Source organism: Condylura cristata, unplaced genomic scaffold (assembly GCF_000260355.1).
Source record: "Condylura cristata isolate star-nosed mole 26May11 unplaced genomic scaffold, ConCri1.0 scaffold00024, whole genome shotgun sequence".
In the NCBI taxonomy this organism is placed as follows: Eukaryota; Metazoa; Chordata; class Mammalia; order Eulipotyphla; family Talpidae; genus Condylura; species Condylura cristata.
Genome location: NW_004567125.1, coordinates 32229453 through 32256330, shown reverse-complemented (window position 1 = coordinate 32256330; position 26878 = coordinate 32229453). Strand labels below are relative to the sequence as shown.

Here is a 26878-nt window from a genome sequence, read left to right as displayed (position 1 = left end):
GAGTTTCACAGGAACTCAAAGTGCGCAGGCGTAACCCAACCCCCCCACCCCCGCTACAGTGCGCAGGCGTACCCCGCCCCTCCCCAAGATTCAGTACGCAGGCGCGATCTCAAAACAATCACAGGAGGAAGGGTGGGAATCGCTTTATTGGGGTTGGCTTCCAGTGTAGGCCCTGCGGGCCTGGCCCGCCCCGAACCCCGGTTATGGGTGGCCTCCACCACCCTCCTCCTCATCGTCATCAGCGTCGACATCGAGACCCGGGATTCCGCGGATCTGGCGTTGGAGCGCGCCACCCAGCAGGGGAACGATCTCTTCCTCTTCTGGAGGGGGTGGTGGTGGTGGCGGCGTAGCGGCCTCAGGGACCGGCTCTGGGGGTACTGGAGGCTGCACCGGCGCACCCTCTGCACTCTCTGCGCTCGCTGTCGCTTCGACCAGCGCCCTCTCCTCGAGAGTGCCCCCCTCGGCCTCCTCCTGTTCCTTCTCCTCCTCTGGGCTGTCTGTGAAGGGGTTCTCACCCTGAGGGAGAAGGGGCATAAATGCTTAAGGGAGGACCCACAATACCCGGAACAGAGTAGATATGCTAGAGGTCCCCCTCACCTTCAGGTACCGCTCCAGCTTCTTGCTGATGAGCTTATTGTTGAGAATGCTGCGAGCCACCATTAACGAGGACTTCTTAGACTGCTCCATCATCAGCTGTGGATAAGGCAGGCACAGCTGAAGTGGCATGCTCTAAGGCGGTGAGAAAGCACCCGCCCACAGCCCCACATCCATCCAGGTCCCATCACGTCAGCCCAGCCCGCCCGCACTTGTATACCTCCACCCAGGGCTCGGGGCACAAAGATTACACCGGATTTCGTATATCTTACGTGTACCTCAGGTACAAGAGTAGGGCTGTGGCATGATCTGATCACTGCTCATATATGTTCCATCCTTCTCACCATACTTACTGTATGTCATCAATTAAAGACATAGGTCTTTACAGCCAAACTGCAGAAAGCTGATTGCTTACAAAAAACTATAATGAAACTAAGACACCTATTAAAAGCCAAATGTGAAACCCATAAATAAGGACCCAACTGCTCATATGCAAACTTTTTAGGATCAACAGGAAGAAAACAGGAGTAAAAATGTCACGGTATACTTAAGGGATATATGTCCTTTTATGAAGGTAGACATGTCTGCCCAGCTGGTGAGGTCAACAATTTATTTTCCAGAAAGCGGTCTACAGAATGTATCAAAAGTAAAAATGAGACTCATTAATTCCTGGAATCTATCCTAATTATTAGGAACAAGCATGCACCACTGGTTTGTAGAACTGAAACAATGTTCTGTGAAATGGTTAGTTATATAAATCATAGTCAAAAGAATACGATGCAGACCTTAAAACGGAGGACCACTCTCTACCCTGGTATAGTAAAAAAGACCTGTGATGGACTGGATAGAGCATGCCAGGGCCTTTTAATCAGGGACGATTTATACCAAAATAAGAGTTTCTCAGTGGTGAGAGCACAAGCAACTCTCAGTTTTTTGCTGGAAAGGATTGGACAAGCCCACCCTTAGGGATCTTGCGGAGCACCAGCCAACTTGCTAACGTTCTATTTCAGAAAACCATCTCACTTGCTGTTTCTACTCCCTTATCCCATTTTCACCTCTTTACATTTTCTGTACTACCTGGAGAAGTACAGAATTACAAAATTAGTATACATCATGCATGCTCAAAATCAAACAAATATGCTATACTGGTCACTCACTTGCAAGACAATCCCCTGCCGCTCCCTTCAGGCACACAAATGGACATAACATACTTCTTCCAACGTTTACACTGTTTCAAATTTTGCTACAATACCACCACCAAAAAAACTAAAATATTTCTATGCTCCTGTTAATTCTGTCCTATCAGTTCTCCAAAGTAATGGTGCCTGAAAACTGTACAACTTTCTAACTGGTGCTTCCCCCACCTGTATTAAAACAAACATAGATGTCATGCTTTGTGTATTTCAGCTATCCCCCCTCCACCTCTGGTGTTCCTGGTTTGCTCAGGAAGGGTTCCTTTAACCTCAAGGTAAACAAATAAATATCTAAGTATTATTCTTTATTTTTCACATGTAAAATTTCTGTGATTTAATGTGATATAAGGTAGAGATCCACCTTTCCTTTTTAGAAATTAGTAGGATAAACTATTGTTTCCTTGTTAAATTGACACAGTTCTACGTTTCCTTAACCACAAACTTGAAGTCAAAAAGTAGTTTTTAAGGTACTCTTTTTTTAAAGATTTATTTATTTATTTGTATACAGAACTGGGGTATAGCCAGAGGTGCAGGGGTGGTGAGAGGCTTCACCAGAGACAGAATGGGAAGCAGAACAGGCAGATCAACAAAGTATACTGCTGAGGTGAGCAGCAGGTGAGACAGGAGAGTGCTGCCAAGCCATGTGGATCATGTCTGGGGCCTGGGATCAAACTCGCACTGAAGTGGCTGCAGCCACCTTGCAGTGCTGCATCTAAACCTATTGTGCCATCAGGGTACTTTTTTTGGGGAAAAGTTTACCCCTAAAACTCACTTGGTGAACAGAATGCGCAGACATTTTTTATCTTCAATCCCATTTATATAAGTTACTTGTTACTGATGGGTCAACTACAAAGCACGTTTCCCGAGCTTATCTGGGAGATTCATCATTGAACTATAAAGCTGTTCTCAAATTCAGAATTTCAGAATCATTAGATTACCTGTGATATACTAAGTCCCCAAACACATTATGATCTTTTACTGTATTATCTCACTATATTATTCTGGTCCCACTGTTTGACTGCTGTGCCAACAATTCTGTTTTTCAGTAATTCATGCTCTGTATTATTTTATCCTCACCCCTGAAAGAATTTCAGAAGTTTAAGTAGGAATAGTATAATGAATTACTACCCATGGTTCAGCTAGCTTCAACAACTTTCAGTTCATAGATAATTTGTTTCACAAAATTGTATCCAATGCCTACTTCAACTCCATCTCATATATTTCAAAGTCAATGCTGGAGTATTTCGCCCACCATTTCTTAGAAACCATTATTTCTCTGAGCGCAGACAGTTTGCAGCAACATGGCCAAATGCGCTAAGCTATCACATACAGGACACATTTACAGGACAAATGGTGAAGAAACTCAAATCAGCCAGCATGCCAAATATATTTGTTTCTTCTGTGGGAAAATAAGAGAGAAGCTGTGGAGATCCCGCACTCTGGTTCCTGCATAAAAGCTGGTGGAGGCCTGGACCTACACCACTACTTTTGCTGTCATAGCATAAGAGTGAAGGAATTTTAAGTCCTTCAAGCTCTACCATTTAAAGTCTGCTATCCTATATAACATATGGGTTGATTTAGGCAACAAAAAACTTAACCATCATCCAATTAAAACTAGTAAATCCTGCCTCTCCCTGGTGGCGCAGTGGGTTAAAGCACTGCACTAAGAAGCTTAAGCCAATTCCGAATGAGTTCTATCCCTGCTTGCCCCAGAGGAGCTCCACATGGCTGGCAGACCTCTCCTGACCCGCCCGCTGCTCCCCTCAGCAATGTACTTTGTCGATCTGCCTGTTCTGCTCCCCACTCTGTTCCTGGTGAATCCTCTCACCCTCCGCATCTCTGGCCTGTACCCCAGTTCTGTATGAATAAATCAATTTTTAAAAAAAGGAAAAAAGCTTAGTAAATCCTTAAGTCTCGTAACTCCTTAGAAAACAGTTTGGTCTCAGTAATATCTACATTATTCCAGGTGGTTGCTATCTTTTTACTTTTTTCTTGTTCAATTTAAAAACATTTAGGAGGGCCTCCCAGGTGGCCTGAGTTCAATCCCTGGCCAGTGAGTTAACCCACATATGGCACAGCACCTCTCCTGCCTGGTCTGTTGCTCCCCTCTGCAGTGTGGAGGATCCACCTGTTCAGCTCCCTTTTCTGTCCCTGATGAATCCGCTCATCCCCACACTTACGGCCTATGCCCCAGTTCTTCTAGAAGTAACTTTTAAAAGAAAATGAAAAATTAGAAAATTAGCAGCTGTTGTCATAAACTCACAATAAACAGCATCTTACAGTTCTTTTTAATTTATGCACACACCCTGGGATGTAGACCAGAGGTGCAGTGCTACTGATAGCTTTAAAGTGCTGAGACAATCCCTTGGGCCAGCAGAGAGGACCCCTTCTGTTATTCTTTATAAAACACTAGAATATTCTTCTGAATGATTTACTTGCTGAATAGTTAGAAAATATCAGTTTAAGGGAAAAGGTCCAAATGAATAAATGTCTTTTACTGTAGTTTACAGATAGGTCTAAGGAATCATCCAGTATTTTGCTCTTTCGGTAACTGGACAATTTAAATGTTACTGCTGAACTATTCCATTTTCAGAAATGCAGCTGCAATCCAAAAATTCCCTGATACCCTTTTTTAACCATTTTGGTTCACTGAATTTCATGCAAATTCAATGTTGTTTTCTTTAAGAATTAACTATCTTTCTGGGATTGACACAATGAGTAAGCAACTTCTGGCCTCATCTGAACCCTGCAATTTTTTTTCCCCAAGCAATTTTTATTTCAACGAGGGATCTAGTCTCTTGAATAACATTGATGGAGAACTAAGCACTCACAGATGTCACTTTGTAATGTCAAGTGAACAACACCCTTGACTGTGTTCTGTACATGACAGTTCAAACTGTGGATAGTTCCTTTCTAGTTCTCTATTGTCAACCTGCAGCCTCTTCTTTTTCTTTCTAAGAGGACTGAACTAGACACTGATATGACTCAAGTCCTTCTGCAGGGTGCCTCTCGTGCCCTTTATAATAAAACTTGTCCCTTCAGGAGAGATGTCAACATTTTCTGACAGTCGGCAGTCTGATTGCTGAGAATGGTCTACATTCTCACAGTAGATGCAGGCATATGAAATGTATTAAGTCCTCTAACTCACTACTGCCCTTTAGGTATTTTTTTTCTGGCTATCGTCAGACTTAATCTACAATATAAAACATAATTTCATCCAACCCCCTCCTGCCCTGATTTGGACTGGAACTGCACTAACCATGGGAAGAATGCTGTTTTGTTACTTAATCTCCCATCTAAAAACAGTCTATTAATTCCTACATTTGTTGAGGTCCTGTTTCATAAAATCTAATTTCTAGATATTTTATACATTTTATGGTTATTGTGAATATATCTTTTTCTCTGTATGTTTCAAACTGGTTATTACTAAACTGGAGAAAAATCACTTTTTGTATGTTATCTTAAATCCTGTATCTCCTTACCAAAGTCCATTAACTGGAAGAATCCTGCTGGAATACTTGGTTTTCCTGAGAAAAATCATCTCAACATTTGCATATAGCTTTTGGTTCAATACCTTACCCTGATAATTTTGCTAATTTCTTACTAATCCTCGTATTCCAGAAACACACTTGATTTAGTGAATTACACATTACTCACTACCAGGTAATTAATAACTAATCTACAGTTCTATTTTGGTATTATCCTTACCAGACTTTGGAATTAAGATTATAAAAGTGTTTTCCATGAACATGATTTAGTAAACAGATAGACTCCTGGCATGGCAGTCTCAGCAAATGCAGACTTAATCCTCAGTGAAACGGATGAAAATTAATACAAAAAATATAAATCTAAACTCTCTGGAATTAGCCCTAAGGACATACATAGCAAGTGAAGAAACATTTAGCAAGGAAAAGCCACTAAAATCCAGAAAGAAGAGCCCAAGTTGCGGTTTCTGTCTTCAGTAGTAAAAAGGAATAAAAGAAAAACAGATGCAAAACCAGTAATATCAATAACATTGAACATGAATGATTAAACAACCAGATCAAATGGCAGAGAATGGCTGAAATAATAAATAGTAAAACACAATGTGACCAAGAAGGGACACCTTAAAAGCTGCAGTGTGGAAGAAAAGAGGTATAGAGGAATGGAATAGAACTGACAGCCCTGAATAACCTAGCTATGGTCAACTGACTGCTGACAGGGTGCCAAGACAATTCAATTGGGAAACAATGTACTCTTCAAGTTGCGCTGATACAACTTTAGACTCAGGTGGAATAGTTGGACCCAATGTTGAAAAAAGTTGGGCCCTATCTCTCACAACACATACAAAAGTTAACTCAGGGGCCTCCCTGGTGGAATAGGGGTTAAAGTCTCAGTGCTATCAAGCTATCACCAGCCATTCCAGTAGGAGTTTGATTCCTGGCTAGGGAGCTTGTTCATATGGCACAGCAGACCTCTTTAGTCTCACCTGCTGCTCCCCTCAGCAGTGTTTTTCAGTACACCTGCCTGTTCTGATCCCCACTCTTGTCAATGGTGAATCCTCTATCTCCTGCACCTCTGGCCTACACCCCAGTTCTTGTATGCATCACTAAATAAAAATAAATTTAAAAAAATTTTTTTTCCCCAGAAATGGGGCCCTCCCTGATGGTGCAGCTGGTTAAAGCACAGGCACTGCAGTGTGAGTTTGATCCCCCGCCAGGGAGGTGACCAACACGGCGTGGCAGACCTCTCCTCATCTGCCCACTGCTCTGCTCCCTGCTCTGTCTCTGGTGAATCCTCTCACCTCCTGCACCTCTGGTCGTGTACCTCAATTCTTGTATGCATAACTAAAGAAATCTCTAAAAAATATTGTAGCCGGGCCCTCCCTGGTGGTGCAGCGGGTTAAAGCACTGCACTAAGAAGCTTAAGCCACTTCAGCATGAGTTCGATCTCCGCCTGCCCTGGAGGTGACCACATGGCGCGGCAGACCTCTCCTGACCTGCCCGCTGCTCCCCTCAGCAGTATACTTTGTCGATCTGCCTGTTCTGCTACCCACTCTGTCTCTGGTGAATCCTCTGAGCCTCCACATCTCTGGCCTGTACCCCAGTTCTGTATGAATAAATCTTAAAAAAAAAAAAAAAATTGTAGCCACTTTGGAATCTGTGCCAGTTCCTCAAGAAGAATATGTATTTTACCTGGACAGTCCACTCCTAGATACATACCTAAGAGAAATGAAAACACATGTCTACAATAAAATGTGCACAGGAACTTTTTAGGATTAATTTTCAGTTTATATTTTGCCAGTTACCAGTCATTTCCTCCAGATTTTCCAACTTTTAGTGCTAAGCACTGTTTTCTCCCTACCTTTTATCAGCTTCCAGTCCAAGAAACCTGGCAAGATTCTTATAGCTTCTCTGTTGTCAAAATCAATGAATGATAGAGCCCTAACCTTTCCAGATTCCTCAGAAGCATTTGCCAGGCTTGAACCTAACTACCCAAGACAGACTCTTAACCCCATTCACTGTTGAGAATGACTGCACCCTGAGAAAGACCAGAGATGAATATAAAGATGATGAAAGTGCTAAGGTTATTTCCTACACTTCAGCTAGCTCATTTGCTCATAAATTCCATGAGTTGGCCTCCAAAGTAATAGCAGCCAAGCTTCTCTCTAGCCCATTCCTGGTATTGGACCACTCATTTCTCCCTATTGCAAAGCCTATACCTAACTGCTAACTGCCCTCCTCCTAGCACCCTGCCCATTAGTTATCCAAGCCAAAAAGTTGAGACTTCCCAGATTCCTGGGCATGCACTCATGCCAACCTCTAATTCATTTTCCCAAACTGCTCTTTTATCTAGTCCTTTTTCCATCCCCAAGGTAATGGGTACTCTTCTGTCTTGAGACTGCAGCAGCCCCTCAGCAGTCCCCACCTCCTCCTCAGAACCAGGTACCTGGAGCCTATAATTCAACATCGATTCTACCCATGGCAGTTCTCCACTAAAATATCTTGCTGCCTACAGGACAAGCCTAGACTCCTCAACCTAGTCTCATGCGCTGATGAACCTCTTGAGGTCCAACACTGTACTGGCAACACTTGCCTAGATATTTCTCCATGTTTGGTTTCTGAACTTCTCTGGTCATTGGTCCTTAGGGACATGAAGGTCTTCACTTCCTGTAGGCTATTAAATCTCTTTAAGGTCCAGGTGTGACATCACCTTCTCCCAGGTAGAACCCCATTTCCCACCTCTTGCCTGTAACTATGTTGACTGCACTCTGTTATTCCCATACCCCCCTGCAGTCAGTTCTTCAGGGACAACAAGGTAAAACCCCAGTCAATCCAAAACACAGAAAAAGGGAAACTCACCCTGCGGTTCCGGTTATGATCCATGGTTTTGAGGTGCTTCTGGATGATCCCAAACTGCATGGGAATGAAGAGATCACAGGCTGCACAATGGGCAGCCTCCACCTTTTTCACAAAATGCTCCATGGCAATTTCTGTAGGGAAAAATACAGGTAGTTGTCACTGGTTCTCCAGTGCTTAAGACATACCAGACCAGTTTCTCACCTTACCCTGTCACTTCCATGTAAGACTGAGGCTGTTCTCACTGAGACTCTCTTGGGGGGGGAGGGGATGACAGAGAGGGGTGTTATAATCCCATTTTGAGAGGCAGAGGCCTCTGCCTGGTGTGATAGAGCCTCCTCACCTTGGGTCAGATCCTGGTCTCTGTAGATCTGCTGGATCAGACCATCAAGGTCCTCCACGGTTTTTCGAAGCTCCTCTGTCTTCTTGGTTTTGTTGGTAACATACTCCTGCCAAAGATACCAAAGTTTGTGTGGGTTCTCCATGTCCTGAGGAGCTAAGTGAGGTGTAGCTACGCCACTCCAAGGCTCACCTGCAGAAAGTCAGCTGTCTGCTTGGGAAGCTTGGTGCCTACATACTTAAAGTGCTCCTTGTGGAACTTACTGTCCAGGTGGCTGGTCATCTCATCCTCATAGAAGGTCCGGTATTTGCAGAGAGAACACACAAACTGTATCCTGTCATAGGAGGGAAATGGGGAACTGAGGTCATGAGGGTCTGGGGGGAAAAGTGCTGCCGCCTCACCCAACCCAGTTGTGAGCCCTGAACAGGCCCTGCTCACGGGTCTCTGAAGTGTGGTCCCAGCAGGGGGACAGGCTGGGATCAGTGGGGTTGGGAGTAGAAAGGGCAGAAGTCTGTAGGCTGCAATTACTGCAACGTGGGCAGGGAAGCTCTTCCTTCCCATGGCAGGAGGCTGAAGCCTGAGGCAGCATCTGCTGCAACAGGCAAGGAGTCGCTGGAAGGTTGCCGGAGGGCATCTCTACCAAGGCTGGGCAGGAGCATGTGCACTTGGCCCAGCTGGGGACCAGAAGGAAGGCTGCCCTGGCTTGAGCCAGGTAGCCCTGAGGTGCAGAGTGGAGTACGCAGTCCTGAGGCAGGGCCCGAAAAGGTGCTGCATCTTCCTTCTGGGGTCTGGGAAACTGAAAGGCCCAGCCCATCCTCTGCTCAGAATGCTTGGGGGTGGTGTCGGGAGGGATGGGAGGCAAGCAGGCCTGGGCACCTGCTGCCTCATCTTCCTCTTCTGAGAAGAGACCAGTCTGAGCTGGAAAGAGGGCGCCCGCCTGGCCTGCCAGAGGGCAGCCTGGAGTCACCTGGGCGAGGTGCTCTGTCTGGGCCTGGTGTCCACAGCAGAAGCCCGGGGTCTGGGGCCTGGGCTGGAGCAGGCCGCCGTGGCAAGGGGCGGAGGAGGCCAGCCGCCACCGAGGCCTCGGGGCGGGTCCCTACCTCTGCCGGACGTCCTTATCTGGGCCACGGGGTCAGCTTTGTCTGGAGAGCCCAGGGGCCAGGCGCCGGCGAGGCTGAGGAAGGTCCAGCAAGAGCAAGAGTCTGAGGCGGAGGAGGAGGAGGCAAGCGCCAGTGCGGGAGCCCTGAGGGCAGACAGACCCGACCAAGGGGCGTGAAGGGCTCAGCCGCAGACAGGCCCATCCTGACAGGGCAGGCGGGCAGGGCAGAGGGCAGGCCCACGGCTGCCACAGCCCACAGGTGCTGCCATCTCTCCTGGCACGGCGGCGGCGGCCTCTTGGCAGCTAGTTGGGGTGGCACAGGTGCCTTGGACCTCAAGTCTCTGATGAGCTGGCCCCCTCCCGCAGGGGCATCAGGCCCCCAGTGCACCTCAGGCTTGTGTGCCGAATGACCTAGCGCCGGAGCTTCTGGGCAACGGTGCTGAGAAGTGTCGGATCTCAGGTCAAAGACGCTAGCGGTCACCAGGCAGCCGCAGAGGGGCCGGGACGAGTCAGCCCTTGGGAGCTGGGCCTGGCGGGAAGCAGGGTCCATGCACGGCCGAGCAGGTGGCGGCTCCCAAGGGAGGCCAGAGGGCGGCGAGGCAGCAGAGCTATGGCCCTGCTCTCCTGGCAGTGGCCCCACAGCGAGGCAGAGGCAAAGGGGTGGAGGGAAGCTGGTTACCTTTCTACCATGCGGTCACGCTGCCGCTTTTTCTGCTTGTCCTGGCTCTTCTTGCCTGCCTGCAACTTGCGCTTGGCCTGGCAGTTCTCATCCTGGCTGCCCAATGCTCCTGAGGGAATAAATGGGCACAGTCCTGAGCTTGATTCTTCCAGGACAAGGTGGTCCTGTTGCCTCTGGCTGGATCATTTTCCATCTACTCCAGAGGATCCATTCTGAGAGCAGCAGTTCAAGCAAGGCCTCTGGTCAGGAGCAGAGCTAGGTACCCTGGACTGGCAAGGATCAATTTGGCCCTAATGGCCTAGACCCTGAAGAGGAGAGGACACGTGCTGACCCCCACTGGACACCCATACCCAGGACACCCATACTCTGTAGTGGGCCATTGGAAGCTGGAAGGGAAAGAAGCCACTTTGGTGGGGACACTGGCACAAGTTCAGAGGGGCCAAGTGGCAGGATGCAGGGAGACTAAGGCTGGGGCCTTCATGCAGCCCCCGGGGGGTAAAAGCTCCAAAGTTCACATGGCCTTGACCACCCCAAGTCAGAAGAATTGGGACTTCATGAAGGCTGGGGTGTGCCTGATTTGCCCAACTTTTGTTCCTTGCCTCCACCCGTAGAAAAAACCAACGCACAAGGCAGGGACCACTGCTGCACACAGACTGCATAGGAAAAGAGTCAAGAAATGGGCAGAGGAAGAACTTGTTGGGCCCAGGCCTGGCCTTGGGCCCACACAAGAGGTCCCAAGCTGGTTTTATATCTATTACAATCTTGCCTCCAGCAGGATCCCTCCCCACTGTGAAAAAGGCATTAGGAAGAGCCAGCTGGCACCAGGTCACTTTGAAGACTCACCCTTCTCTGCATCCTCTTTGCCTTCTTCTTTTCCCTCCTCTTTTCCATCATCATCTTCATCCTAAGATGAAGATTCCAAAACCCAATGTTAAATCGAGTGCAGCTGTTTACAATGATTTAAATGTCAAGACCCTGCTAGATGCCAGGCATTGGGCTAAGCCTCATGCCCTCCCAATAAGTCTTTGCACAGAGGGCTTATTCCACCATTTTCCAAAAAAGGAACCAAGCTTTTGGCCTGTAACCTGCATTCTCTCTCCCAAGACCTCCCTACTTATGCTGATCATACCTGCTTGCAGAGTTAATTCAGGATGGCCTGTGGCTCTATGGAGCGTCTGCTCTGAGGCATAGGGTTTCATTTAGCCCACCCAACATAAGGTCCTACTAATAGAGAAAAGTCAAGGACCATGGTCACTTACTGCTCTGGAGCCCTTTTCCATAGTCTCAGTGCCTTCAGGGCCCTCTGCAGCTTCCCCTTCAGTGCCCTCATCTGTAAGGAAAGAGATGAGCTCAATCCAGGAGTCCCACAGGCAGAGGGCAGAAGCCCAGGGTCCCCAGCTCACCATTATCTGAATCACTGTTATCTGAACAGTCAGTGCGGGTGGCTTTGTTATCTGGTTCATCAGAACTGCCACACTGCTTTCTCTTCTTCTTCTTGGTCTGGGTCAGAAAGGGGAAGCTGGGTCAGGGTAGGTGATTCTCAACCCCTAGCTTCACCCAATTAAGGGCCAGAATGGAAAGTCTTCTACACTCACCCGGAAGTCAGCTGTGGTCCAGGTCTTCCAGGTCCGCCTCATCTGCTTTATGCCATTGCCAAACCCAAAACCAAAGCGGGAGCTGCCTGGGAAGGCGCCCCCACCACGCATACCCTGGAACATGCCGTACTCAGGGATGATGTTCTGGGAGAAGAGGGAGGGCAGCCGGGAGGCACCAGGCATGCACTGGCCCCGGGCCCCCATGGGGTCTTCCCACATGCGCCCATAGCCGGAGGCCATTGGCCGGCCACTCCGAGCATCCCGGGCCCAGCCTGGGGCCCGAGGGCCGAAGGTGTCACCACCACGTATGCGGAACTGTTCACGGTAGGCATCATATTGGCCCTCATAGGCCATTTCCATCTCAGGGTCAAGCTCATTGTAGTCATAGCTTGACCGGTACAGATCTCGTTCATTCAGGACGGCCCTGGAGTCACAGGCCTCGTAGGAATCATATCTGTAGAGGCAGGTGTCAAATATCAGGGGAGCCCCAGGGCTCTTACTTTAAGCCTACTGCAGGTGCCCTCCCCAAAACCTCCCTTTCTAGGTACAGGAAATCCTGTAACAGCACCAATCCCACCCTATTAGAGACATGTTTAGAAATGCCAGTTAAAAGGCACCTCAGGAGCAGAGTTCTAGAAGCAGCTGATTCTACCCAGGCTACATGTGGCCACACACCAGCTAGGGGACCCTAAGAAGGCTGAGAGGTAGAATATATCTGCAGAAACAGAGACATTCCACAGCCCTTAGCCCATGTTTGAAAACATATGCTTGTGGCTGCAGTAGCCCCAAGGTCCAAGGTGGCTCTTCAGAAATAGTCGAGTATCCTAATATCCTGCAGTAAACACACAAATAAATGCTCATTTGATGGGCTGATAATGCCCATGAGAAATCCTGTACTGGTCTGGTATCTCACACTTGGAGTAACTTCCCCAAACCCTTCAAAGTCACTCACTAACCCAAAGGAAAAGGGGAATGTTTCCCAGGAAACTTGCAAGCTTGTCCAGGGACTAGAAACAGAGTTCTATACATCAATCCTGAGGTCTAGGATGGGAGTGAGGGTGTGTGAAACTCTACACAGCAACTGTGAAGAGTTCTAACCATTGCTGCAGCCCAGACCCCAAGTCTCAGACAAGGTTCGCTTCTTGCCAGAGGCTAGGCAGCTGAGGAACACCAGCAGCTGTGGAAGCAGCTGCAGCTACCCAACTGCCACTCCATTCCTCATCCCTGCTCCCCAGTTGTAGGATGTGGAACTCCTGTGACCAGGTAATGCACAGGCAGCCAGCACCAACAGCAACTGAGTTCAAGCCCCATATAATACAATCTCAGTTTCAAAGTCCTTCAAAGGTTCCACTTTAAATACCATGACTGCTAGATACGAGGCCTAGCCTAGCGATGTACTTGCTGATCCCCTCACATTTTTGCTTGCCACAGAGCCCAACTACACAAGTTCCTCTTGGTACCCTCTGCTTTTCAGTGGCCCTGGAGCCTCACTGGGCTTCACTAGTGCCTGGCCACACCCATTCTTATGCTCTACATTCTCAAGCATGTCAACTGGAGTTGTTAAGACCATTCCATGCCATCCTATGCTAGAAACACATATCCTCCTCACTAAAGTCTCTTGTTAGAGCACAAGAACTCCCAGGTGAGCACAAGTTTTGTCACTGACGAGCCGTGATGCTTTAAGTAGGCAGGGAGAGAGGATAGCTCTACTATTTAACCAATGGGGTCTTCAGGGAAGTGGTGTGACCTGGCTGTGGGTCACTTTCCTTATGTACACAGTGAAGCCCACAAAAGTTCTCCACAGCAGCAATTCAGAGACTCAACAGTGGTGCATTTATTTATCAGGCACCAGAGTGGCGGAGAAATGTCCACATCTGCCCTATTCCTTATGTGGGGGCAGCAAGAACATTATGGTTAGCCCAAAGGTTCATACCACCCTTCACACTCAACCTAATCTTTCCTATTCTGCTTTCACACTTTAGTGAACTCAAATTACCATGCAGATTACCCTCCAGAGACTATAAAAGCTGTCTCTAGAGAAAAATACTCTGCTCCTAAGAAGTACCACTTAGAGGGCACAGTGTGTCAGTCCAGGGTGTGGGCTTAATCTTCCCTCTATAAGCTGGGGGAGAGGCTTGCCACCAGGCAATTAGGTGGTAGGGGAGGAAGCACATGCCAAAGAAGGGAAATGCAACAGTCTCTGGGAAACCCAGGAGCAGAGTAAGGAGAAACGAAGCAGAAACAGGCAGCAGCTCAAAGTAGGAGATAGAAGCATGAGGGAAGCACCCCTGCAAAACATCAGTTACTAGGGAGATACCCACTCACCTTTCTCCACCTGAGCCATACATGCCTCCTTGCATCATTTCTGTCTCCAGATGAGGCACCATATCTAAACGCTGGTTAATTCTGGACAAAACGGAATCGGCACTGGCGCTACCAGCAGCACTGGGGTTTGTATTTGTGTCAGAGCTAGGCATTTCCCAAGAGTTTGAAGTGGCCATACCATACCCATAGTTGGTGGTGTTATCCTGGCCATAGCCATAGCCATAGCCATAGTTGTCGTAGCCTGCAATGAGCGAGACACAGATGGTGGAGGAAGGGAGAGGCCAATAGAGGGACAAACAAAGACACAAGAAAATTTTCTGTCAAAGAGACAAGCTAGGGAGCCTAATTACCAGGGGCTGGGTGGGCCCTAGTCACTCTGATAAGGATGTCATGTTAAGAAGTAGCTGGTTCCAGAAACCTTAGGGCCCCCAAAGGCACTCCCCTCTATCTTGGCCAAGATAGACAGTGGCAAAAACTCACACCAGTTCTAAGGGAAAGGAAACTAATCATGGGAATGATACTTGCCTCTGTTTGTCCCAGAGTTCCAAGTTCCATATCCTATTAAAAAAAAAAAAAAAAAAAAGGGAGGGGTAATTACATCTACAACTGTTTATAATACAACATATATTTCTCAAACAAAGACAGTGCTTCCTAGCATCTGACTGCTTACAGGTCCCCTAATAAGAAGTGGCCAGTCTGAGAACACTACATATTCATCCCAGACGACTCTGTCCTGGTGCTGAATTTCTGTGACTCTAACCACCAGCTATTTAATAAGCCTCCCATTCCCAACACTATTAGCTAAAGAATTTGGTTCCCATATTACTTCTGTAGAGAGTCAGAATTAGATAACTCCATGCCACCAGCCAAGTACTACTCAGGCAAAGAGAATGGTTTCTGGTGCCTTACATAAGCTCTGTGTTGTACAAGCAGGTTAGTAAAGAGCCTATGAAATCATGTCACTCAAATTACTCAAAGATGCCATCAAGAACAGAAACTGACAACACCAACCCCCCAAATTGTCTTAAAAAAATTATTTATGCATATAGAACTGGGGTACAGGCCAGAGGGGCAGGGGCAGTGAGAGGATTCACCAGAGACAAAGTAAGAAGCAGAACAGGCAGACCAATGAAGTACATTGCAGAGGGGAGCAGCAGGAGAGACAGGAGAGATCTGCTGTGCCATGTGGGTCACCTCTCTGGCTAGGGATCAAACTCATGCTGAGGTGGCTGCTGCTAGCTTCGTAGTGCTGTGCTATAACCCGCTATACCACCAGGGAGGACCCAAATGTCTATTTGAACAGAGAGGCCCACCTATACCTTGACTGAGTGTACTGTGCTGAAACATATCAACAAGTGAAAAACAAAGCACAACTCTCAGCTTGAGAAAATTGTTGAGTAAAGAATCTGAATTATAAAACTATATACTGAATTATTAAACTATATACTCTCTAGATTTTATCACAACAGCAGGAAAAAAATTCATCCCTCCAGAACACAAAGCCTCTGAGAACAAAGCGCAAAGTCAAGTAAAAACCAAGTAAAGGGGAAGCCACAAGAATAAGGCATCATGTTCCCAGATTCCAGTGGGACCCCAGGGTAACTTCTTATTTCCGACTGTCTCTGTCCTCCAGACAGACAGACAAACAGACCATCTTCATTCAGCCCAGGGCAGGGGACCAGAGGGCACATGATGAATGGCAGAATTCAATGACATGAAACTAAGAGTGCCCACTGTGAGATTATGGGGGACACCAGGACAGGACCCTGAACTTGGGTTCCTCCTCAATCTTATGCACAAACAGAACAGGGAGGTGTTTAATGACTGTGAACATAGAGAAGCCACTATTTGGGGGTGAGGCGGCAACTGGAGAAGCCAAAGTAAAGATTTCTCATTCGTTTACTTAACAACTATTATGCTCTGAGCACAAAGCAGAGGCTGGTCACCAAAGGCACTCAGGTTTGTAGCACAGTTTAAAGGGGCCACTACTAAGCAGAGAGCAGCCAGGAACAACGAGGAGCAGGAAATTATGCAAGGAAGCAGCAAAGAAGGCAGATGAAAGGCAAGAAAAGCTAGCAGTCACACACGGAATAGTGCACTTAGCCCTGGCATCTAACAAGGGCCTCATCAAATGGTTGTTTGCACAAAGGACAGAGGACACTAGCTACTATCTAAAAGAAGACAGGAGTGGGAGGCAAAGGCAGACTCATAAGGGCTCTGCTTGTGAGGCTAGAATATGTTCCTCCCAGTCTTTAGTTGCCAGGGAACCTGACAGAACGGGTGAAAAAAACATTAGGAAGAGAAACAGGAGTGGGCAGTAACTGTGAACAGAAGGGCAGGCAGGCCTAATGGTTGCTATGACAGGGCTCAAGCAAACACTCCCTATGTGCTACTTGCTATGTCTGGAGCAACTCAGACCCCCTGACAGGCTTCCAAGCTGCGTCCCTTTAGGGGAAGCCTAAGTCTATTATGGTTTTTTGGCACTTCTTCAGACCTGCTTCTTCCAAAAGAACACCTGAATTTACGTCCATCCTCAAGAGTGAAAGGAAACCATGGTTGACCAATGGAATTTAAGAACGATTGAAAAAAAAAAAAGAAAAAAGGAAACAAGAAAATGCAGTGACAGTAAAAAACAAAGCAATGTGTATGTTCAACTTTAAGGTTAAGAGCCTCGGTGTAGAAATCATAGACAATCAGAAAATAATCTACTAAACATCTTACTAAAAGAACTGTTTTTAACAGCAGGCATAAAGTAGGATATACAATTTGAGTCTATTATTAATTGTCCAACTACACAAAACAGGTACGCTGACAATGTTAAGTTTTGCTACATTGTTCTTACAAATAAAGGCAGAAAAAAAAAAGAAAAATTATCCCTATTCTTTCACAATATGCTTGTCCAAGTTAAAAATTAAAAAAAAAAATTACAAGATAATCAGAGTAAGTGAACTTAGCTAGTTCAATATATAAAGATCAACCAAACGTGTACTTATCAACAATGTATAACTGAAAACTCAATTTAAAAAAAGTATCTATTTTGGAACAATGGGGAGGAGGAAGTATTGCATGAAAGAGGCAACAAAATGGGAGGGACTGTGGTGACCATTCACAGGTGATATGGTAGTGGGAAATTTACAGGGACTGCAACCTGAGGGGAGAAATCAAATACTGTACAAAAATGAACAATGATGTAAGAAAATTTAAAAATTCAATTAAAAAAGAAAAAAGGTATTATTTACCATAATTTCATTTACCGAAAAAATAAAATACTTAGGTGTAAATAAAACAAAATATGTGCAGGATCTCTGTGTTGAAAACTACTAAACACTGATGCAAGAAATCAAAGATCAGAAAAAAATGGGGGGTGGGGGTGGGTGGGTGCCCTCCCTGGTGGCACAAGGGGTTAAAGCACAGCACTATGAAGCTATTGGCGGCCACTGCAGCACAAATTCAATCCCCAGCCAGGGAGCTGACCTCTCCTGTCCCGCCTGCTACTCCCCTCAGCAGTGTATTTCGAGTGATCTGCCTGTTCTGCTTCCCACTCTCTCTCTTGTGAATCCTCTTAACTCCCCACTCCCCTGGCCTTTACTCCAGTTCTTGTGTGAATAAATAAATCTTTAAAAAAAAATGAAATGGAGTGACACACTGTGTTCACTGACTAGAAGACAATACTCTCAAGATGTCAATACTCCTAAAATAATGTATAAATTCAAGGCCATCCCTTTCAAACTATCAGCAGGAATTTTTATAGAAATTGACAAACTGATTCTAAAACTTATCTACAAATGCAAAAGAAAAAGAATATCCCAGTTTATTATAAAAAAAGGGGCATACTTGGAGGACTCAGGTTAACTGATTCCAAGACTTACTAGTTATTGAGAGTGTGGTCATAGGAATCTCCCTAGAGGCCTGGGGGTTAAGTCTCAGTGCAATCACCATTACAGCCTGAGTTCAATCCCCAGCCAGGGCTAACCTACATATAGTGCAGACTATCTCTCCTGTCTTGCCTGCTGCTCCCCTTAGCAGTGTATTTTAGTAAATCTGCCTGTTCTGCTCCCCACCCCAATCCTTCGATGTGAAAAAAAAAGTGCTGTCATAGATGTACAGGTCAAGGAAAAAAGTTAGAGACCACATATATACAAATATGTGCAACTGATTTTCAAGATAAACAATCATAACCTATATTGCACATCTTACAGAAATATCAAATCAAAATATAACAGAATAAATGCAAAATTTAAAATTACACAGCATCTAAAGTGCTTATCAGAAGAAAGTCTTAAAAAGACAAAAGATATACCACCAAGATCACAATCTATTAAAAAAAGACTGAGGGCCTCTCAGGTTAAGTCTCATCACTATGAAGCCTGTTTTGCTCCCCATTATGTCTCTGATAAATCCGTAAACCCCATCCCCCCACCTCTGCAATGCATAAATAAATGAAATACATCTTAAAAAAAAAAAAAGAGCAACTGATTACATAGTTGCCATCAAAATGAAGAACTTGTGTTCCTCAAAAACCACTGACAAAAACAAACAAAAAAAACAAAAAACAAACAAACAAAAAACAACAACAGGCAAATCACAGCCTGGGATAAAAAATTGCCAAAGTCTCAGCAAATAAAATCCTGTACTTGGAATATATAAAACAGAGGGGAAAATAATTCCAAAAAGATGTGTAATTTGAGACTATGTTTGATTAAAAGGGTAAGAGGCAGGGAGGACAGTGTAACAGAAGCCATACTACCAAATTTCTCTTACTTTATGATCTGGTATCTCCTTAATCAATTTTAAAACAATGGTTCCCTGACTCCCTGAAACTACATGCTAATGTTTAGGGAACGTATTTATGTCCATTATTTATTCAGTTGACCCCTGAAGAAATGTTACTATATAGGCCCAGTCTTTCTCCAGGCCCTGGTGGTAAAACAAATGACTCATCCGAATAATCAAAACATTTTTCCTTATTAATTCTAAAGATGGTTCTCTCTCAACAGATACCTATGGGAAGACCAACTTTCAATAGTTCCTGAATGCTGAAGCACATCCACAGAATGTTTATGGACTTCACTTGATTATTTTAAGAATTTTAGAGTTAGTAAGTCTGTTCACATTTGAGAATTCTCTGAGAGATTCTTCTCTCAATTTTGAGTGGAGGAGCCAAATGGCCTGAGATGGTCCTAAAAGCCTACCAGAATCAGATAGGCAGCCTCCCTTAGTACTATGCAAGGGCTAGGGTATCATGGCTTGGTTTCTGCTCTGAAAAATCCTTTAGCTTCTAACTGGACACTTCCTTTCCCAGGCCCTCAGGGAAAGGCATTTGTTAGACTACAGGTACCTTAACAAATATAAAAGTCAAAGTCCCAATAATTTACAGTCTCAAGAATCTGAGCAAGAATTCCAGCTTGCTCAGCAACACAGACATCTTTCCCACAACTGCCCCAAAGGGAAGTATTAGCTATTCTAAGAATCTACCACACTGTTTTACACAAGTTTGCATTAAGAAAAGAAAAACAAGGTGACAGCAAAGCTATAGGTAACTTAAAAAAAAAAAGAGAGAGACATCAGACTTCTCTACCACTAGAAGGCAGAGTATTCACCCTTTAGTTCCCAAGGGGCCCACACTTACCATAATCACAGGTGGGCTGAGAGCTGGTGTCCGAGTATGTCGACTGCAAAGTGGTTTCAGATCCCTGCACAAAGCCTAAATATATACATAATATGGTTAGATTCCCCAAACAAACTGCATAAGAAAGACTAAAAGAACTTAACACTTGTTTGAGACTGGTTGGCAGGCCTTCACTGGAAAGTCACCAAAAATTCTAGCTTCTGAATATTTTAAATACAATCCCAAGCTATATTAATCATTGCAAAGGTTATGTTTAACTTGTGATATCAAAAGAGCTGGATAAAAATTTTCATACACTTTGAATGAGACCCCATTTTGATAAATAAGTGACTCTGGAGGTTACTCCATTAAATAAGGAAGATATTTATAGAAAAATCACTCAGGGAGTTGCCTCCAATTCAAACAAGTAGAGGTTAGTTTAGAATAGTAAAGTAACACCTCCTTCCTTTCCCCCAAATCTCAAATAGAAACTGCTTGTAATTTTTCAATTTTCTCCTAAAAAGTGTGTGCATTACAATTTACCTCTTAAAATGACTACTTTAGACTAACATGCTTATAGGGAATAAATATTTTATAATACATAATTTCTTATTTTTCTCAACTCTCAAAATAGGACAAATTAGTACCAGGAAAATGTGAAACTCTGTAAACTACTGCTCTTAAATGCTGATTGCAGCAGATTATGATGAATTCTGACACTTAAAAATACTTTAACAGGGCCCTCCCTGGTGGTACAATGGGTTAGGACGCAGCACTGTAAGCTAGCAGTAGCTACCTCAGAGTTTGATCAGCAGCCCCGGAAGTGATCCACATGGCATGGCAGACCTCACCTGACCCGCCCACTGCTCCCCTCAGCAGTGTACTTCATTGATCTGCCTGTTCTGCTCCCCAGTGTCTCTGGTAAAGCCTCTCATCAGCCCTGCACCTTTGGCTTTTACTCCAGTTCTGTATGAATAAATAAATCTTAAAAAAAAAAAATATTGCAACTGAGATGGAAAAATGAACAAAAATATGTAAAGATAAACTAATATAATAATAAATAAAATAAAAAATAGAAAAAGAAAAAAGGAAGATCCAAGTTATCCTAAAAACAAAACAAAACAAAACAAGGCTTCCATGGTGGCACAAATGGTTAAGCTCAGTACTATCAAGCTATCAGCAGCCACTGTAGCAGGAGTTTGCTCTCTCACCAGGGAGCTAACACACATGGTGCAGCAGACCTCTCCTCTTGCTCGCAGCTCCCCTCAGCAAGTGTGGTTAAGTAGATCTGCCTGTTCTGCTCCCCACTCAGTCTCTGATGAATCCCTCACCATCCTGACCCTGACACCTCTGGCCTACACCCCACCTCTTCTATGCATAAATTGAAACAAAACAAAGGGCCCTCCCTGGTGGTACAAAGGGCTAAAGCACAGCACTATGAAGCTATCGGCAGCCACTGAAGCACTAGTTCAATCCCTGGACAGGGAGGTGACCCATATGTGTGGCAGACCTCTCCTGTTCTGCCCCTTCTTCCCTCAGCAGTATATTTCAGTCCATCTGCCTGTTCTATTCCCCACTCTGGTGAATCCTCTCACCCCTGTACCTTTGATCTATACCCCCGTTCTTGTATGCATAAATAAATCTTAAAAAAAAAAAAATTCACCCGTGGCACTGAAATTATGGTAACACAAAAGGCTGTATTTCCCTATTTCTACCTGAGCCAACTCATGATCTAAAAGATAAAGCCAGAGTCTTGAATAGCTTACTCTTAACAAAGGTATCCCAAATACCTTTCCTCAGGATAGACATTCACATATTTGTTAATAGTCTCTGTAATTTATCTCCTAAGACCAGAGCAACAAGGTTAGCAGTAGCAGCCAGCACTGATTGTTTTCCCCCACAGGGTGCTAAGAGGTTTATATCTGCATTATTTCATTTCATTGCCACTACAGCCAACAAAGGGAACAGGGCCAAGATCCCTTACCCTGCAATTCCAAAGTCCTAAAAAGGTCTGAGAACCTAGTGTTCTCCTCAATTATGGTGACAAAACACACTTGGGGCAAGACTATCTTATGAGTACAATACCATTTTTCTTTACCCCACTTAATGCAAAAATGTGTTTACAGAGTGCTGCCCCAGATCCCAGTGGGGGTGTGGTAGAACACTGTTCTTTTAAAGCTAGTGTTCCAAAGCACACCAACCAGTTAGTAGATCCTCACTGATCTGTCTCAGAGTAAGAAAATGAGATTTGGCACTGAGGAAAGAAAAAGTCAAGAGTACGCAAGTTGATTATTTGTTTGGTTTTGTTTTACCTACCCTAAGAGAAGGCATTTAGAATAGATTTCTTCCAGGGACCCAGGACATTCCTGAGATGCCAGGGGGAATCCTCAGGCCATAAACCTGCCTTCTCTGCTGTTTAGACAAGTAGCTTCTAGAAAACTCTACAGCAGTAAGACCATCTGCAAGATGGTCCCAAACTGGTTAACATCATTTGTAGACATTGTAGAAGCAATTAGAACTTAACACAATTCAAATTCTGTTCAAAGGAATATGTACTGGAACATAGTGCAAATGTAGGGGTCCTGGTACTTACTGGGAAAAAGGAAATACAACCCATCAAGCCTTCAGAGCTCAATGGGAATGAACCTCTGCTCTGGTTCTGTCCTTCCCATAATACTGTGATTTCTGGAGGACTTTTTTTTTTTTTTTAAATCCAAAAGAGCAGGTTATGATATAAAAAAGGGAAAGGGGAGAAAAGGAGGCTTGCACATAAATGGACAGAAAGAACTCCCCTGAGGAAGAAAAAGAGGCACCTGTACAGTCACAGGTGGGCAGGAGAGCTGCCTGAACAGAATGCTTTAGCCAATTATGAACAAATTCTTGCCTAGCTCATACATCATTCTTCTCTTGGGTTTAATTTATCAACCTGAGCAGTTTTGGGTAGCAAATTAGCTTTTGGACCTATGGAACTAAAGGTCAGATCATGGACTTATGATAATTATGCATCACAGCCTCTTCCTGGTCAGCCTGTCAGATCCTTTTTTTGCTCAAACATACACAGAACTTTTCAGGTTTATTTAAAAAAAAATTTTTTTTAAAGGGACTTCTTTGAAGGAATGTTCTGTGACAAAAACAAAAGGCAATCAGAATTAGTTTTAGGTTGTGTGCCTCCAATGTCTGGTAACCAGCTTCCAAGATGGCTTCCCAATATTATGGAATCCCTTCCCAAACAAACGGGTAAGACACTACAGAAATTACTGAGTGTGACTTGAGGCCTCCACCTGACTCTTGGGTCATTCAATCCGGGAGAAATCAGTCACCAAACTGCAAGGACGCTCCAGCTTTGGTCCACAATAGCCATTATCAACATGCCAGCCATGTGATTTTCAGTCACCCTAGAAGTTAGATCCTCTAGTCTTGATCAAGCTTTCTAGTAACTATAACCCCAACTAACATCCTGTATGTAACTGCACGAGAAATCCCAAGCCAGGCCCAACCAATTATACCAGCTGTGCACTCCTAACACAGAAATTGTGTGATACTATTACTATAAAAAAGAGCGATAACATTTTGGACCTTTGAAGGATTTTTCTGTTCTGTTTTTTATTGCTGCCTTCTAACTCCTCAATGTTGGAGCTTCTTTCCCCAAGCATACAGAAAATAACTGGATTCAAAAGTTGGACAAGCTACTAAAGAACAAAAAATTATGACCATCTTATTTGCTTAATAACAATGGCAATATCTGCTTCAAAGTCTCCAGAACTTCTTTTTAAAAGCAAATATTATTTAGAAGTTATTTACTTTGTGTTCTGTTTTTTAAAAGTAAAGATAGTTACTATGGTTTTCAGTTGATTAAGATCAGGGAAAAAACTAATCATAAACCTCATTAATGTGGCTACTTCAGTGCCCATTCAAACTCAGAACTATAGCCTGTAAGATCTGGAGTTGATGGTCCTCCCTGGTGGCACAACGGTTAAAGCCCATCACTGCAAAGCTATCCGAAGCCACTGCTGCATGAATTCAATTTCTGTCCAGGGAGATGACCCACATGGCAAGGCAGACTTCTCCTGACTCACCTGCTGCTCTCCTCAGCAAGTGTATTTCAGTACATCTACCTGTTCTGCTGCCCACTCTGTCTCTGGTGAATCCTCTAGCCCTCCACAACTCTGGCCTGGACTGTACCCCAGTTCTTATTTGTATTTAAAAAAAAAAAAATCTGGAGTTGAAATCACACCTAGCCGTTTATGGACCTCTCTAATTCAGTTTTCTTAGCTATATAAATACATGCCTCATTTCCTGCAGCCCTGCCCCTAAAAACCATAGTGCTGTCTTCCAGTTCTTGAACAGGACTACTTTTTTCAATTTTAGAGATATTAACAACAACCCTAATGCCTATCCTCCTGAACCAGGAAAGCTACTGGAAAGGCTAGGGCAGGGCTGGCCAACTTTATTTAGCATTATTGATGTTTGGGATCAAATAACTTTTTGTAGTGGGAATCATCTTGTGCACTGTAGTATGTCTGGCAGCCATTTCAGGACCTATCTCCAGATGAAAACCAAAAATGTCTGAGACTAGGTTGGGGTGAAGGGGTGCAGAATGGCCTACGGTTGAGAACCACTGGGTGAAGGGATGGCTATTTGAAAAATTGAAGCTCCTGCCAAGTTCCTGATTTGGGAGTCAGAGGAGTGAGGAACGGCACCACCTTCTAGCCTAAGACAACACAAAGGAGTCCCAGGGGCTCAGGTTCCATTCTCGGGCCCTCAACATTCCGAGTAGAATACAGGTTACCCAGCAACCACACAAGTTCAAGCCTGTTATAACCATCCAAAGGGGAGATTCGTATAGTCTCTGGCTGAGACCCTTCAATGATTACTGTTAAGGGCAAACCAGGCCGCCTCTCGGAGTTCACCCAGAGATGATTCACAACTGTCAAAAGCATATCACAGGGTCCCCCTTTCTCTGACTTTGTTTCGTTATCCGTCTCTTCGCCCAAATCCCACTGGCTTCCCCGGTAGATCTAACAAGCCAGGTAGTTGCTGCCCATGGTCCGTTATGACAAGGGTTCCCTGTGCCAACTGCCTCATTCCATTCAGGTCTCCGCTTAAGTGTGACCTCCAAGGCCCGCCCTCCCGCCCCCCGAGAATACTAACCGCCCCAGAAAACACCCTAAAAACATCTATTTCCCTAAGGTTCGCCCTTGCCTACACGCTGCTGGAGAAATTTCCTGTCAGTCTTCCCAGTGCCTACTGGGCATCTAACACGATGGAATTGACAGGCGTTGAATGAATCCACGGGAAGCTTCATTATTCTGTAAAGTTCAAACTCAGACTGAGCACCCAAGGCACCCCACTCGATTCAAAGCCCTAAGACAAACTCTCCCTGAGGCCTTGGCGCCTCTCCGCGGCTGGCAAATGGGGGTGCGGTTGTGTGTGTGTGGGTGGGGGGGCGCTGCGCCATTCTGCAGGGAGACTGCACTGAGAGGGTGCCGCAGTGCGAGGACGGCCGAGCCTGCGGAGCGATCTAAATCGCTCCAGGAGCCCTGGGGTACGGAAATTTGAAGGGGCTAGGCCAGGGAAGCAAGTGGAGAGAGAGAAGGCCTCAGGCGACCGGGCCGCGATTCCCGGACTCGGGTCTCCGGCGGTCTGGAGCTAAGACGTGAGACTTCTAACACCGAGAATGGTGGCGCCACGGCGTGAGGGGCGCGAAGCTGAGGCAACCAGCCCCCGGCGCCATTTTGTGACCGCAAAGAGGGCAGAGTACCAACCCCGAAGTACCGGCGCGGGCGAACACAGAGCGGCCCCAGCAATTCTCTGTCCCTCCCTCCCCAAGCCCGCCACAGCCCACCCCGACGGGCCCACCTGTGTAGCTCATGGCGGCGGCCAACACAGCACCCGAAGGAACAGGCAGCTGCTACGCGTCCGAAGCCGCGAAAGCCGCGACAACCCCCCTCCTGGGCCCTTACTACTCACAACCGAGACCCGCCTCCCGACTGCATTGGCTCGCGCAAGGCCCAGGCTTCACACCTATTCGTCAACTGGACCGTTTGTCTCAGCTCTTTCTCACGCTAGTGGCTAAAGATGCTGCCAATCTAAATATAGCCACGCCCTCTCCCTCGCCTTCCGTTATCCCCAGCCCGTGATGATTGGCTGAGCGGTAGGAGTCGTTGTCGAATTCTAACGAACCCGACTTTGCAGTACGGAAAGACCTGAGGCCCAAGAATGGGCAGGCAGAAAGCGCTCCTGTGGCACGAAGGACCGCCAGAGGGAGCCGGATCTACAGGGAAGGGGGCACCACCACTTGGATCCCAGTTCTGCCAGAGTGCTGCGCAAAGCTGGCCAGGATGCTCTTAACTCTTTTGGCAGTCAGCTTCAAAACAAACGTGGTAAAGCCGAGCTGGAGTGAAAATTACAGCTGAGCGCCGAACAGGATGTTAAGCGTATATTTGAACAGATCATAACGTCTGTAATGAAATCATTCTGGTGCTGTTGCGCTGAGTATTCGTTATTAATCATGACGTGGTGACACACAATATATTTACATATATGTAATAAATGTCTGCATCTCAAATGTTTCCTCATACCTTTGAGGGCCATTTTTAAAAACCCCCTAAAGATAACTGAGACTTGTTCAAGGTCCTTGATACTCAAGTGTTACCTCTTAAGATCCTCCTTGGTTCATTCTGGACTTTGGATATCCTGCAGTAACAGGGCAATCTCCAGTCCTCTTCTGAGCACCCTTAGTGGAGTTGTGGAATCTAATGTCAGAGACCCCTCATCATTACTGAGAAAGCAGCAGACACTGGAAATGTCTTGACAATGTGAAAATTCACTAACCTGTACAATTATTGACACTTTGTTTTAAAGTTTGTTTCAAAATGCTGTTGCTGGGCTCTCCCTGGTGGCGCAACGGGTTAAAGCACCTTATTATGAAGCTCTCCTAAGCCACTGCAGCACGAGTTCAATACCCCGCAGGAAGCTGACCCATATGGTGTGGCAGACCTCTCCTGACCCACCTGCTGCTCCCCTTAGCAGTATGCTTCATCGATCTGCCTATTCTGCTCCCCACTGTGTCTCTGGTGAATCTTCTCACCCACCACTCCTCTGGCC

General features: G+C 45.6%; 1 protein-coding gene across 1 annotated transcript; it reads right to left on the bottom strand.

Moving 5' to 3' along the window:
- Nucleotides 1–127: 127 nt before the first annotated feature.
- On the bottom strand, nucleotides 128–25731 carry AKAP8L (A kinase (PRKA) anchor protein 8-like). Its single transcript, XM_004688671.2, has 14 exons — nucleotides 25631–25731; nucleotides 19793–19867; nucleotides 14689–14721; nucleotides 14164–14404; nucleotides 11839–12292; nucleotides 11647–11743; nucleotides 11503–11573; nucleotides 11087–11147; nucleotides 10244–10352; nucleotides 8658–8799; nucleotides 8469–8574; nucleotides 8129–8259; nucleotides 598–693; nucleotides 128–516 (listed from the first exon to the last, which is right to left on the bottom strand). The coding sequence occupies exons 1-14, from the start codon at nucleotides 25641–25643 to the stop codon at nucleotides 202–204; spliced, it is 1944 nt and encodes a 647-aa protein (XP_004688728.1). The 5' UTR covers nucleotides 25644–25731; the 3' UTR covers nucleotides 128–201.
- Between the last annotated feature and the right edge of the window lie 1147 nt (nucleotides 25732–26878).

Excerpts from the sequence above, each read along its gene's own strand:
- AKAP8L (XM_004688671.2), bottom strand. Across the intron at positions 11,148-11,502 it reads TGGAAAAGGGCTCCAGAGCA|GATGAAGATGATGATGGAAA; the intron begins GTAAGTGACCAT and ends TCTTCATCTTAG. Across the intron at positions 694-8,128 it reads ATCATAACCGGAACCGCAGG|CTGATGATGGAGCAGTCTAA; the intron begins GTGAGTTTCCCT and ends CCTTATCCACAG.